At 35.9% G+C, this 15192-nt stretch overlaps 1 protein-coding gene across 1 annotated transcript in view; it reads left to right on the top strand.

Moving 5' to 3' along the window:
• PLA2R1 (phospholipase A2 receptor 1) overlaps positions 1–15192 on the top strand; it is a 130845-nt gene that overhangs the window by 96490 nt on the left and 19163 nt on the right. The window contains exons 15-20 of the mRNA XM_008059349.2: positions 898–1030; positions 1613–1648; positions 2127–2284; positions 8071–8135; positions 8608–8711; positions 10302–10441. Of these exons, the coding sequence (XP_008057540.1) occupies positions 898–1030; positions 1613–1648; positions 2127–2284; positions 8071–8135; positions 8608–8711; positions 10302–10441 (636 nt within the window). The remainder of the gene's footprint in view (positions 1–897; positions 1031–1612; positions 1649–2126; positions 2285–8070; positions 8136–8607; positions 8712–10301; positions 10442–15192) is intronic.

The raw sequence follows: 15192 nt of genomic DNA, 5'->3' as shown, positions 1-15192 counted from the left end.
AACTCAAAAAAAAAAAAAGAAAAGAAAAACGAAATGTGATACATAGAGGTTGAGAACACTTTATTTATTTATTTATTTTTAGTAAGACAAACTCATTAGTAATAAGAGAGGAAAAGATAATTTGCTTCAGAATAAATGTGATAAGACCATGAAGCAGTGGACTGAGTGTCTCACCACTCCCCACTGGACAAAATGAATTCAAACTCACTCCATTTCCTGACCTGTGGATATATATGTATATTTGAGTTTGATGAATTGTTGCGGGACTGTGTACATGTTTGAGGAAGAACATAAATGGTTTCAAAATATCCTCTTTTTTCTGAGTTTTTAGCCCCAATTTTACTTCCATTCGCTCTCCTGTCAGATAGTCAAAAATAATTGAAAAGGTTGGATCTTTATTTAATACACTTATGTGAATTATATGAGTTATGTGGTTCCTCATGGAGAATGTTGGGTAGTTTCCGGAGTAAAGTTAGCTATGGCTTAGAATTTGGTTATAAGAGACTAAAAGTTTAGCATAAACGCAAAATAATCTACATCAAAGATAATCCTCACATTCCCGAACCTCTAAGAAGGTTACCCGGGATCCTAGGGCTAGAGAATTCTGCCAAGTAGAAAACAGTTCAAGTTCAGCATGAAGCTCATATCTGATTTGTTTCTTGAGAAAGGAGTAGCATGCCTCTTTTTAAAGAAAAAGCAAATTCAACAAAAATGCTAAAGATTGATTAGTTTGTTCTTCACAAATATTAAACAACCTTGAACTGGAATGACATTCAGTTGTTTCTGAAGCTTTCTCTAGAAGTCTGTAATGATTATGTACAGGGATGTTTTTTTTGATCTTTTGAAATTTTTTGTGGTGGATCATCATTAAGGAATAATGAACTTCATCTGCTGCAGGTTGTCTCTTCATTTTTAGACAATACTTATTTTGAAGAAGATGCAAGAAAGTGTGCTGTGTATAAAGCAAACAAAACATTGCTTCCCTTGCACTGTGGTTCCAAACGTGAATGGATATGCAAAATTCAAAGAGGTACAAATATTAATAAGATCTTTACTATGTGTTTGATTTCTAATAATGTATAGCACTTTCCCAAGTAAAGGACTACAGAGATCTAAAATTTAAGAACCTGAACCACAATACCAGTGGCCTGAATGTGAACCAAACTGCAATATTTAGTAAAAAATATAAGGAAATGAGAAAAAAATGACACCAATGCAGTATGCTATGTTAGTTTATTGGGAATGAAGGTAACCAGCTAAATTGTGGAATATTTTGTTGTGCAAATGCAGTCCAGAAGAAATGTCACCCCGACATTACAAATCAAACAGAATTACTTGCAAAATGAGTAAGTGGAAGCACCTAGCACAGTGTGTGACACACGGGAGGCTGTCAATAGGTGTTGTGTCCTCCCTTCTTTATTCAGAAGCCTCTCTGACACCTCCTCTTCTATGATGAAGCTAACCACATATTCTAAACAGCTCAACATACCTGTTTTTTAAATGATTTTTTAAAAGATGATGGGCAAAAAGGATGTGTTTAGAGCTGAAGTCATTTAAAGGCAATGCACCTGTGAAGAAAGGTTAATCAAAGTGGTTTGCTTTCACTTTGCAGATGTGAGACCCAAGATTCCATCCTGGTATCAGTACGGTAAGAACTACCCTGGTGATTCCTGAGTTTTCTAATTATATACCATATAAATGCTACTATATACTCCAATGGGTTGCTGCCTTTCTCCAATAGAGCCTCTCTTTTCTTGTGTCAACCTGGAGCCAATATGTTCAAGTTAATAAATAATCAAATTAATAAATGTAGGTTATTAAATATGATTAAAGACCAATATCTTCACTCATTTTTATGACATGTGATTTTAAAATATGTATCTATCCCTGCCCTTTGAATACTAGTGAAAGTTTCTGGCATAAGGGAGACCAAGGGGGAAAAAAGGAAATTACATATTTGTTTATGTGCATGTGTCTGTATATGTATTCATATGTGTGTGTACAAATTTTTTTAATGTTGTGTGATCAAATCACATGTGAGGATCAATCATAGCATACCTTCTTTAAGTCTGCATTCTGTCTCTCAATAGTTTTGGCATGATTTGCATTGTTTATTTTTCTTTCAGATGCCCCCTGGCTCTTTTATCAGGATGCAGAATACCTTTTTCATACCTATGCCTCAGAATGGCTGTCCTTCGAGTTTGTCTGTGGCTGGCTGCGCAGTGACCTTCTCACAATTCATTCTGCACATGAACAGAACTTCATCCACAGCAAAATAAAAGCGGTATTTGAACATAACTCACCATGAGAAATTCAGAGTTTAGTTCTTTCTTCTGTCCTTGGGGGAGGGGCAGGGATTTTTTTTTTTTTTTTTTTTTACTTCAGACATTTATTTAAGATTCAGTAAAAGGCATAGATTTTTGAGAATTGTTTTTCTTCTTGTGATAGAGATTAAGAGACAATAATGGAGATACAGGTTTACTATGTTGCTCAGTCATTTCACTTCTCTTCATTCTTTATTGGCAGCAGTGGTGAGTAAGTAGAGTTTTATTGTTTTGTGAGGTTCATCCAATCACTCAAAACATATTTACTGAGTGCCTTCTAGGGACTAGGGTTCCATCAATGATTAAAACAGACCAAAATTCCTGTCCTCATGGGGCTTGTATTTAGTCTGGGAAGAAAGACCATAATCAATACAAGTAAGCAGAGTCATACAATTATTAGGAAAAGATAGATGGATAAAGACCATGGAGGAAAATAAAGCTCAAATGAGGGACAAGGAGTGCTTGGAGACATATGGCAGTTTTAAAGTTTTAAATCTTGCTTACAAGAGAACATTATTTTTAATTTGTAAAGACTTAAAATTCAGAAAATGGTAGTTTTCCATTTCAAACTTAGGAATACTTAATCCTTTGTGGAACTAAGATAATAAGAAAGGAAGCCACACACAGTGGCTCACTCCTGTAATCCCAGCATGGGAGGCCAGGGTGGAAGGATTGTTTGAGCCAGGAGTTAGAGACCAGCCTAGGCAACATAGTGATACCTCGTCTCTACAAAAAATAAAATAACATAAAAAATTCCCCCAGGTGTGGTGGCACATGCCTGCAGTCCCAGCTACTCAGGAGACTGAGGTGGAAGATCACCTGAGCCCATGAGTTGGAGGCTGCAGTGAGCTATGATGGTGCCTCTGCACTCCAGCCTGAGCAATGGAGTGAGACCCCAACTCAAAAAAAAGAAAAAAAGAAAGAAAGGAGCATGCGATAACTGTTAAATAATAAACTTTTGATATTCCTTCAATAGGCACCAAATATGTGTCAGGCACTGTGATATTTGTGAAGGACACAGAAATATAAGAGATACAGTCTCTGTTTTTTTAAAAAACTGAATATACATACTTCAAAACATCATGTAACACACAATAAATACACACATTCAAATTTATCTCAATTAAAAAAATTGAAATAAAGTAAAATAAGATTTAAAAATAACCAAAAAAGCTAGATATGATGTGGTATAGAAAGTTAAAAAGGAGCTTGTGTACACATTACCCTGGGGTCACCAAGGAGGGAAGACCTCATTCCCAACTTTCCCTAGGAGCTCTTTGAAAGTAAGATAAAACCATTTCCTTTTTCTATAATTGAACCATATTTCATGATCTCCAGGAATCCTTTCTAGTTCTGTCATCTTTTCCTGTCTTCATAAGTTGATTGTTAAAACGAAAGCTCAATAATAATGCATCCTAAGCTTGAAAGAACCGTCTTCCTTCACAGCTCATGAGGTTTCTATATCCTGTTCACATACTGCCTGAACATGAGGTTCAGGCAGGTTGGAACTCCTGCAGCATTATGATGGAAAAGCTGAGAAACAAAAGGGTTATGTGACAACTGCAGGGTCCCACAGACACTCAGTTGCAGAACAACTACTATATGTGGAATGTACGCCGCCAACAGTTTGTATGCTGTTTTGTTACTCTTTCACTCTACAGATGGAACACTCAAGCCAAAACCATAATGTTCAATAGCAACAAATTGCATAACATCATGTCAGGAAATACGTGTTCCTTTAACCAGACACCAGACTCCTCACCTCAGGTGGCAGTAGCAAGAGGTCAAGTGAATGTCTCAAAACCAATCCAATGGGCTGCAAAGTGTCCATCCCAGAAAGAACTGATATTTGGCCATCCTGACCTTAACAGTATCAGGCACTGTGCTAAGTACTAACGTTTAATTTTTCCAAAAACCCTCAGTGGGACGTCTCTTATTAGAACATTTTTACAGATCAGCAAGCTAAGACTTCAAAGAGTTTAAGCAACTTAGAATTTTAAATTTAGAAAAAAAAATCCAGGCCATCTGACTTTCAAGATCATTGAAAAACCCTATATGGTGCTGCCTGCATAGTGGAACAGCAATGTTAGGGGGATATAAAAGCCCAGTGTCTCCATTACATTAAAATAATAGTTCCAAAATCCCTCCCCAAAAGATGGCTGCCAGCTCTGTCACAGACGTGAATAACAAAAGGCTTTGTTTGATCTTTCCAGCAGAGCTTAGATTCCCTGGGAACTTCTGTAGGTCTTCTATCTTCACTTTTCCTCTTAATTTCTCTCCTAATCTTTGGGAGTTGGGAAGGAAGGCAATGGGAATGGTGAAGTTGGTGCCTTCCTTAGAAGGGAATAGTGAAACCCTACGGACTTAGTAGTTTAAGTCGTAGCCAATGCCACGATCTAGTTGAGGACTGATATCAAATAAGACAAACCTTGTGGTATCTTATATGGCAAAATTGACACCCAATCTAAGACCATGTTAGTATAGAACATCCTGTCAGTGTCACGTATGGGTGAACTGTCAAGTGATCTAACATCCCGCAATACTACAAAGAAAATTGTGGGAGGGTATAGGATGTGGAGTCTGAGAACAGGACCATGGGATTGTCTTAGACCGTTCAGGGTGCTGTAGCAGAACACCACAGACTGTGTGGCTTACAATCAACAGATATGTATTGCTCATATTTCTGGAGTTCTGGAGTCCAAGATGGTAGACTGTTGGCAAATTCAATGTCTGAGGAAAACCCACTTTCTGGTTCATATGTGACCTCACATAGTGGAAGGAACAAGAGCTCTCTGGGATCCCTTTTATAAGGGCACTAATCCCATTCACGAGGGCCCCTCCCTTATGACTTAATCACCCCAAAGACCCCACCTTATAATATATCTCCTTAGGGATTAGGACATGTAAATTTTCAGGGAGTACAAACATTTAGTCTATAGCAAAGGCCAAGTGGAAAGGGCATCAAATTAGAAAAAAGAAAACTGTAGATTTCCAAGTGATTTTTATTGTTGCATACCTTGTGACTATCTTGGGCACATTTTCTAGGTGGTGGTGACAGCAGTGTATATGGTTAGCATTTATATTTTATAAGGAAAAAAAATCTTATGCCTAAGAATGTCCTACTGGAATGAGTCAATGCAGAAGAAGTTATTTTATTCCTGGATGAGGAGCCAAACATATAGAAGTCATGCCACTTGCTTTTGTAACACACCCATTCTATAAATGTAGGAAGAATGGGAATAAGTAATTAAATATTTTTTAAAATTACAAATGTGCTTTGTATAGCTCTCCTATGAAGAGTAGTGAATAGAATCATGAAAAACAAAAATAACATTCAGCAGGAATGTCAAAAAAATGGTGACTGAGTGCAGTGGCTCATGCATGTAATCCCAGCACTTTGGGAGGCCGAGGTGAGAGGAGTACCTGAGCCCAGGAGCTGGAGACAACCCTGGGCAAAATGGCGAGACCTCATCTATACAATAAGTCAAAAAAATTGGCCAGGCATGGTGGTACTCACCTGTAGTCCCAGCTACTTAGAAGGCTGAGGTGAAAGTATTGCCTGAGCCCAGCAGGTCAGTGCTATGGTAGCCATGACTGTGCCACTGCACTCCAACCTGGGCAACAGAGTGAGACTCTGACTCAAAAATATATATAATAATAATAGTCATGAACAAGAAAGCTAGATACAGCTTTTTAAGTATGATGTAAAAAAATTTTTAACGAAATGTTTTTATCTTGGAAAAAGAATGTCAGCATTTTCTCTCCCACACTTTGAATAAGATCACAAGACATGATCAGAGTGAATATATTTTGTGAGCCATCTTGATAATCAATTAATGCTGAAAAAAAGTTCAAGCACTTTAGGAGTTGTTTGACAGGAACTACTAGCCATTAGTCCACTTAGCTGACATTTTTACACTGTTAGGCAAAACTGGCATTTTGAAATTACATTTTTATCATTATTATTAAAATTTTATTTCTAAATACTTCTAAAATACGTGCCAAATCTATTAGTCTACCTTCAAAATATGAAGTCTTAAACCATTAAAATAATGACTTCTTCATTTTTAGTGGGACTATTTTCAAAGATGACAAGTTAATCTTGCTTTTATTGCTTGGTAGATTAATATACTGACTGTTGCTGTTTTTGTTTTTGTTTTTTGGTAAGTATTCTTTCTATATAGTGCTATCTATAATGGCTATTTGTATATACTAAAAAATAGCTGATGTTACAAAATGCATGTTTGTTTGATATTTATTTTTCAGTACATATTAATAAGTCTTCTATCATTGTGGCCTTATACCTAAGCTAAAACTTAAAAGAACCATTTTTCACGTAGAATTTTTCAGTCTGGATATCTTCCAAAAGTTCTGTGCCATATCACAACAGGTTGTAAACTGCCGTGTGGAAGATTACAATGCCATAATTGAGGTGGTAATAAATATGCCACTTAGGATGGCATATATAATTTCTCTTAGAGATCCTTAATTGGGACAGTGAACAATCAGGCCATGCTTTCTACTCCTGTTGCATGTGAGATCTCTTTAGATTGAATGATGTTTTTGTGTTTCTCCCACTGAGTTCACAGCCTGTCTCAATGGACCCATTCCAAAGTCTGACAATGGGAATCTAAACTCAGCATGTAAGAACACATCTATGAAATAGCACCCCAGGGATCCAAAATTACAGTTGCTCTATCTTGCATTATTCTCAAATTGCTGATATGGCAAACAGCCACACTGTTTAAGGAATAAAAACACCTGTTTATAAATTACAACGTTAGTGGGCTATTAGGTTCTGTTGTATAGTGATATAAAATTCATCTTTTAAAAAAATGAAGTATTTACAAGTATTTACAGGAGAAATGAGAGTGCAAATGTAAGTATATGCCTTCAAATTAACATATTTTTAGCATGTAAGAATTAAGTTATATTCAACACACACAGACAGCACACACATCATAAAGTATACTGTTTTCGAAGTCTTAGAGAACCCCTTACTGCCTCATTGTCTTTTATAGTTAAAGGGGGAATTTCAATTTCCTGGGTCATAAGTCCAGTATTACATCTGCTCTAATGTGTGTGTGTGCATTCTACATGGTGTTTCAATTTTATACTATATTGTACTTAGGTCCAAGTAATTAATACTGGTGTAAAATTAATAAAATATATAAAAGATAATTTTCTAGTTGTCCAACACTGGAAATTCTGTAATATTCTTTTGTCCTGTGTTGTGTCTCTCTATTTGAGAGAAGAAGGTGTTATACTGTTTAAAGCTTAACAATCAGATAATACCTAAAATTCAAAATCTTTACACTACTGTTGTCTTAGTACTTTGAATTGTTTTTCAAATAGATGTGATATAGGCAGTGAACTTCTATAAATCACCGAGAGAATAAATCACTAATTTTTTTAGTCAGAAAATGAATTTATTTTATATATTATTTTACAATGTTACTTTTTAAATGTCTCTTATTGAGCTAGAAAATTTACTTTTCGGGTTGTATAAAATTAAAATTATTTTCAATGTTTAATTCCAATTTTCCTTCTTAATGAGGAAGGAATATTTTAGAATAATGAAGTTTCAGGCTTTCTCAAGATGCTAGGTCTTAGTATAGTTTTCTTCAGATAATTGGGTAAAATATTGAAGAATAGAAAGCTATTAGCAGCAACCCCATTAATCTTAATAGTGAAAAAGGAAAACAAGTAGAATAAATGCTGACATTTCCCTTTTTTCTTTTAATAGCTATCAAAGTATGGTGCAAATTGGTGGATTGGACTTCAAGAAGAAAGAGCCAATGATGAATTTCGGTATAAACCTAGATTAATTTGCATTTAATTTTGTTTGACAGATTTTATTTGCAAAATGATTGGATAGATTTTAGTGATCAATTTGTTGAAGAGTCTTCAAACATTATCTTTAACTTATAAATTTTCATTTGCCTAACCGAAGACATAAGTGCTTTTTTATGTCCCATGAAACCATCACCACAATCTATGCCGTAAACATATCCATCACTTCCAAAAGTTTCCTTCCACCCTATTCATTTATTCATTTGTTCATTCATTTTTGTGATAAGAACATTTAACATAAAATCTACCTTCTTAGAAAAAATTTAAGTATACAATACAGTATTGTTAACTATAGGTACTATGCTACACATAAGCATTTTTTAAATTTAATAAAATATTATACCTTCAATTCATACCCCAGAACACTAAGAATGGTGTTGGAGATTGAACATGCAAAATGAAAGTCTTAAAATGTTTAATTTTCCTACAGCTGGAGAGATGGAACACCTGTAATATACCAAAACTGGGAGAAAGGAAGAGAAAGACCTATGAATAATCAGAGCCTGAGATGTGGCTTTATTTCTTCCATGACAGGTTATTTTACTTATCTACTTTTGAGTTTATAATACAGATTGACAATTTTCAGGAGGCTTGAAGTCCCCTTTCATTGCATCAGTTCAGGGAGAAGGTTCTGTTTGATTATTTTTCTTTTCTTCAATTCCATCAGTCTTAAGGCTTAAGAACGGTCATTCTTTCTGTTTAATCCATCTATTCATGTTCTTGAAAATAGTTTATATCTGAATAAGTCCTTCCTCATTAACCAAAACAGCACCAAAAATGGACCCACTGAAATTGTTAAAAAAATATATATACCTGACAAACTCTTTTCTATGAAATTTCGATATGAGCCTATTTTTAAAAAAACTATTCCTAGTATCCAATTTATAATTAGCCAGAACTTTCACCTCTGTGAAACTTACTTCCATTTTTTCCATTTAATAAAAATTTTGGTTCAATTCAGTTTTCTTTTCTTTTCTTTTTTAAATACCTGGCATTAATTGCTGCTTGCCTTGGAACTGCAACTATTTGCAAGATGGATTTAGAAGCACATTTAGGTTGAAGACTGATTTTTTAATTTCTCTCATCTTTATATTATTGTTGGATTGGTTGTCCACTCATCCTCACCCCCTCTTTCTAACCCATAAATGATCATCATCTCCCCTACACTAACAGATTGATAACTAACCTGTGCCCCAGGTCAGGAGAGGAATGAACGTGAAAAGCAACCCTTGGTGTGAGGGCCTCTGCAGAGAGTTAAGAAAGGAAAATCCATGTGGTTAATCAGCTTATTTTTGCCAGCAGGTGTCACAACAGCCTACAGAAAATACTGTTGTGTGAGTCTGGCTGAAAAGCTGCTAATCTGCATTGAAACTAGCGTTTCAGCCCCTCCTTCAAAATGCCAACATCTTTTTGGCTCATATTCCTGATGCTAAAAAACTGAATCTGCCCTCACAATTTGCATGCATCCTGCCCTGTTCTGGAATTTAAAACTCAAATGTTAACAAAATGCGTTCTGTAACCCTTACTCTGAAAATACAGTTCTATTTTTTTTAAAAAAGTCAGTTCACAGGAGGCTAAGAACTTGAGAATATACCTTACTGAGGGCATGTCTATATGAATCTGTTTTATTTAAGAGCCAATAAAGAAATGCTGTTTCCTTGGAAGTTCTTGAGTTAATTTTTCTAAATTATTATATTTTCTAAAGAATTACAAAATAGAAATGATCATCTATTGTTTTAGAATCTCTTGTCTCTTGTACTGTACATTGAAGCTGAGTGTTTTAAAATGAAACTATTACTCTACAAAGTATTCTTTTACTACCCAAGCAGGATATTCTTAGGACTTTAATCAGCTCTGTGATTTCAATTGCAGCGTTTGTTTGGTTGGACATTTTTTCTTTGCGTTTGCAAAATTTCTAGATTCTTAAATTAGAATAACTGATTTGGCACCTTGCCCAGTTAGCCGTTGTCACTAGAGAATGCTACGATCAGTTTAGTTCAGTTTCTAGGTTTAAAAAAATACATTATGAAAAGCCATAGCAGTCACACAAATAGTGGTCAATAAAGAATTCCTACGGAGAGTCACTATTGTTTCTAAGCCATTTCTAACCCATTTTCTCCTCAGGACTCTGGGGTAGTGAAGACTGTTCCGTTTCCATGCCTAGTATCTGTAAGAGAAAAAAGATTTGGGTCTTAGAGAAAGAGAAAGATGTATCGCAAAAACATGGAACATGTCCCAAAGGATGGCTATATTTTAACTATAAGGTAAACTTGTTTTCCAAATGTTGCTTTTGTTTCTCCTTTGCGGATATTAATTTTGGAAAGTAATAAAAATGGGAGTCACTTTTAAAAACTCTGAGTTGCCCATAGGACCTAGAATGTTGGGGACACAACTTTCAAGAGATTTGAGAACTTCATTCAGAAACAACTCTTCTGGAACAAAAAAGTTTTTGTCAAAAGTAGGCTTGACACCCCTCATGTGAGTACTCAGTTTTTACTACTGACACAGCCATTTATTGTGCCGTGTCAATGTTTCGTTATGTGTAATACTTGTATGTACATGCGTGTGTGTATGTATGTGTATGTGCCTGCATGCCTTTATGTCTAGTTCCTGCTCCCAAGTGAGCTGTAAACTCCAGAGTGCCCAGACTCCATCTTTTCCATTCGTGTGTTTCCTGCCTGGAGCCAGCATAGAGCCCTGCCCATCTGTGAATTGATGGGCTAATAACTTAGCTTGGTCAATGTCGTCTTGAGCCTCATAAAGCTAGTGCTTCCATGCAGAATTGAATTAAGAAAAAAAAAATGCCAGTGGGGATATTGTAAACCAGATTTATTATTTCTGATACTGCCTTCAATTAAGACCTAGAGTTTCTTCCACTCCTTATGTTTTATAATAAAATAACTTTATAGGCCTTAGGTGGAAGTAATTAAAATGCATCCCAAATTTTAATAGTTTAACTCTTGGAGAATTAAAAAAACCCAAACTGTGTCATAATTTCATATGCTAATGTGAAATTGCTCTTTAATCGCAGACACCCAATTTTCAATTTAAATGTTCATGTATATTGCCAGGGCTTTCTCTCCTTTGTGATTTTCCTCACATGGTCAATTTTTGAAATGGGGCCATTTAAGTTTTGCACACATTTACTGTATAAATTATTTATTTGTGCCATATATATTTGACATTGATTTTCTTTTCTTTTCTTTTTTTTGAGTTGGAATCTCACTCTATCTCCCAGGCTGGAGTGCTGTGGCACACTCACGGCCACTCCAGTGTCGTCCTGCTGGGCTCTGGCGATCCTTCCACCTCAGCTTTCTAAGTAGCTGGAACTACAGGTGTAGGCTACCGTGCCCGGTTAATTTTTGATTTTTACTATAGAGATGAGGTCTCGCCAAGTTGCTCAGGCTAGTCTCAAACCTGGATTTTTTAAACTTTTCAAAATTGTGGTAAAATACACATAATATAGAATTTACTTCAACCATTTTTAAGTTTACTGTTGACTAGTGTTAAGTACTTTACATTCACATTGCTGTGCAACAAATCTCCAGACCCTTTTCATCTTGCAAAACTGAAATCTATCCATTAAACAACAGCTCCCTATTCTTCTACCTCCAGCCCCCTGGCAACCACAGTTCTGTGCCTATGCCTTTGACTGCTTTACATATAAAGCATGTAAGTAAATCATACAGCACTGGCCCTTTTGTGACAAGCTTATTTAGCATGATGTCCTCAAGGTTCATTCATGTTGTAGCGTGTGACAGGATTTCCTTTCTTTTGTAAGATTGAATCATATTCCATTGTATGGATGTACTACATTTTGTGTATCCAGTCATCCACGGATGAACAGCTGAATTGCTTCCTCTCTTGACTAACTGATTTCATGTATATTTCTTATTTTATTGAATTTTTGAACATACACAATAATTATTCCCATTTTACATATGAGAAGACTGTTGTTAATAGAATTATATGACTTTCCTGTAACGTCACAGTGAATAAGTGACAGACTTAAATCACTTATGTTTTCTGACTGAGTCTGGTAGTCTTGCCTCTAACCTACACCGGCCCCGTCATATTAGAACTTAAGGCTTGCCACTCGGAAATGCAAATAAAACAATGTGTGAGATACCACTACACTACACATCAATTAGAATGACCCAGATCCAGAACACTGACAACACCAGATACTGGCGCGGATGCTAGGCACCAGGTCTCTCACTCATTGCTGGCGGGAATGCAAAATGGCACAACCACTGTGGAAGACAGTTTGGCAATTTCTTACCAAACTAAACATACTCTTACCATACGATCCAGCAATCATATTCCTTGGTATTTACCCAACGGTGCTGAAAACTTAGGTCTATGTAAAATCCTACCCATGGATGTTTATAACATCTTTATTCATAATTGCCAAAACTTGGAAGCAATCAAGATGTTGTGAATGGATAAGCTGGTATATCCAGCCAATGGAATACTATTCAATACTTAAAAGAAATGGACTATCAAGCCATGAAAAAACATGGAGGAAACTTAAATGTATATTACTAAGTGAAAGAAGCTTACTGAAAAGGCAACACTACTGTGTGATTTCAACTACGTGACATTCTGGAAAATGCAAAACTAAGGAGACTGTAAAAAGATCAGGGGTTGCCAATTGTTGCAGAGAGGGAAGGGTGAAGAGCCAGAGCCCAAAAGATTCTTAGGGCAGTGAAAATACTTTCTATGATACTGTCATAAGGGATGCATGCCATCATACATTTGCACAAACTCATAAAATGTACAACCCCATGCGTGAAGCTGATGTAGACTATGAACCTTGGGTGGTCTTGATGTATCAGTATAGGTTGTATGTTGTGTGTATCTGTTGTCACAAATGCATCACTCTGGTGGGGGACGTTGTAGTGGGGAAAGCTATGAATGTATGGGACAGGGGATATATGGGAAAGCTCTTTACCTTCCTCTTCATTTTGCTGTGAACTTAAGACTGCTATAAAAAATGAAATATTGGATAATAATTACAATTTTAAAAAAGAATTGCCACAGCAGTTTAGCCCTATTATTCAGTCAGCCTGTGGCATAGTGAGATATTTTCTAGAATAACATAATGGTTCTCTAAAATTTAGTTATAGTATTGAGGTACACTATGTTTAATACTTTATACTTTCTGTATAATTCTTATTTTCTCAGCCTACAAAGTCATTCTACCAAATGCAAATTATTTTGACACTTCAATATGAGATGCTTGTAGCTAATATTCAATAAGATACTGAGTAACACTAAGTCTCTTATTAAAACCTGTTACAGTTTTTAAAGTATTTTTATTGTGGTAAATATATATAACATAAAACTTTCCATTTTGACCATTATTAAGTGTACAATTAAGCAACATTAATCACATGTGCAATGTTGTGCAATCATCATCTCTTTTCAAAACTTCCTCATCATCCCAAATAGGAACTCTGTAACCATTAAACACTAACTTCCCATTTTCCCTGCCTCCAGCCCCTGGCAACCTCTAATCTATTTTTTATCTGTATGAATGTGCCTGTTCTAGATATTTTGTTTAGGTGAAGTCATGTAATTATCCTTGTGTCTCACTTATCTCACTCAGCATGATATTTTCAAGATTCATTCATGTTTTAGCATATATCAAAACTTCATTCGTTTTCATAGCTAAATCACATTCTATTGTATATATGTATATATGAATATGCCATAATTTGTTCATTCATTCATCTGTTGATTGACACTTGAGTTGTTTCTATTGTTTGATGATTGTGAATAATGCTGCAGTGAACATTGGTATATAAGTCTCTGTTTGAGTCCCTGTTTTCAGTTTTAGGGGTGTATATACCTAGGAGTAGAGTTGCTGGTCATATGATAATCCTGTTTAGCTTTTTGAGGAAATGACAACTATTTTCCATAACTAAATCATTTTACAATCCTGCCATCATTATATGAGGTTTTTGATTTCTTCATATCCTTGTCAACACTTACTATTTGTTTTTTAAATTATAGCTATTCCAGTGCATGTGATGTATTATCCTATTGTGGTTTCTATTTGCATTTCCCTAATGATGTTGAGCATCTTTTCATATGTTTATTGGCCATTTGTTTATCTTCTTTGGGAAAAAAATCTATTGAAATCATTTGTCCATTTTTAATTGGATCATTTGACTTTCTATTTTTTTTTTTGTTTGTTTTGAGTTGGGATCTGGCTTTGTTGTCCAGGCTGGAGTGCAATGGCAGCATCATGGCTTGCCACATTCTCAACCTTCTAGTCTCAGGCTACCCTTCTGCCTCAGCCTTCTGTGTAGCTGGGACTACAGGCGCGTGGCACCATGCTCAGCTCACTTTGTAGAGATGGGGTCTTACTATGCTACCCAAGCTGGTCTTGAACTCCTGGATTCAAGTAATCCTTTTGCCTCAACTTCCCAAAGTGCTGGGATTACAGGCATGTACCACCATACCTGACCTTAACTTTTTATTGTTGAGTTGTAGGAATTCTTTTATATTCTGAACATCAAACCCCTATCAGACGTATGACTTGCAAATATTTTCCCCCATTCTGTAGGCTATCTTTTAGCTTTTTTTGATAATGTACAAAAGTTTTTATTTGGATGAAGCCAAATGTGTCTATTTTTTTGTTTTGTCACTTGTGCTTTTGCTCTCATACTTAAGAATTCATTGCAGCCAGACACAGTGGCTCATGTCTATTATCCCAGCACTTTAGGAGGCTAAGGCAGGAGAAATGATTGAGCCCAAGAGACCAGCCTAGGCAACATTGTAAGACCTTGTCTCTACAAAAAGAAAAAAAATTTTTTTTTAAATTGAAGTCTCACTCTATTGTCTAGTCTGGAGTGCTGTGGCATCCTCACAGCCACCCCAGCATCGACCTGCTGGCCTTTGGCGGTCCTTCAGCGTCAGTCTTCCAAGTAGCCAGAACTACAGGTATGCACCACCACATCCAGCTAATTTTTGATTTATTGTAGAGATGAGGGCTTGCCAAGTTGCC

Source organism: Carlito syrichta, unplaced genomic scaffold (genome assembly GCF_000164805.1).
Source record: "Carlito syrichta isolate Samal-C Ts95f unplaced genomic scaffold, Tarsius_syrichta-2.0.1 Scaffold304002, whole genome shotgun sequence".
In the NCBI taxonomy this organism is placed as follows: domain Eukaryota; kingdom Metazoa; phylum Chordata; class Mammalia; order Primates; family Tarsiidae; genus Carlito; species Carlito syrichta.
The sequence above is the reverse complement of the archived record's forward strand: the minus strand, read 5'-3'. Positions and strand labels throughout refer to the sequence as shown.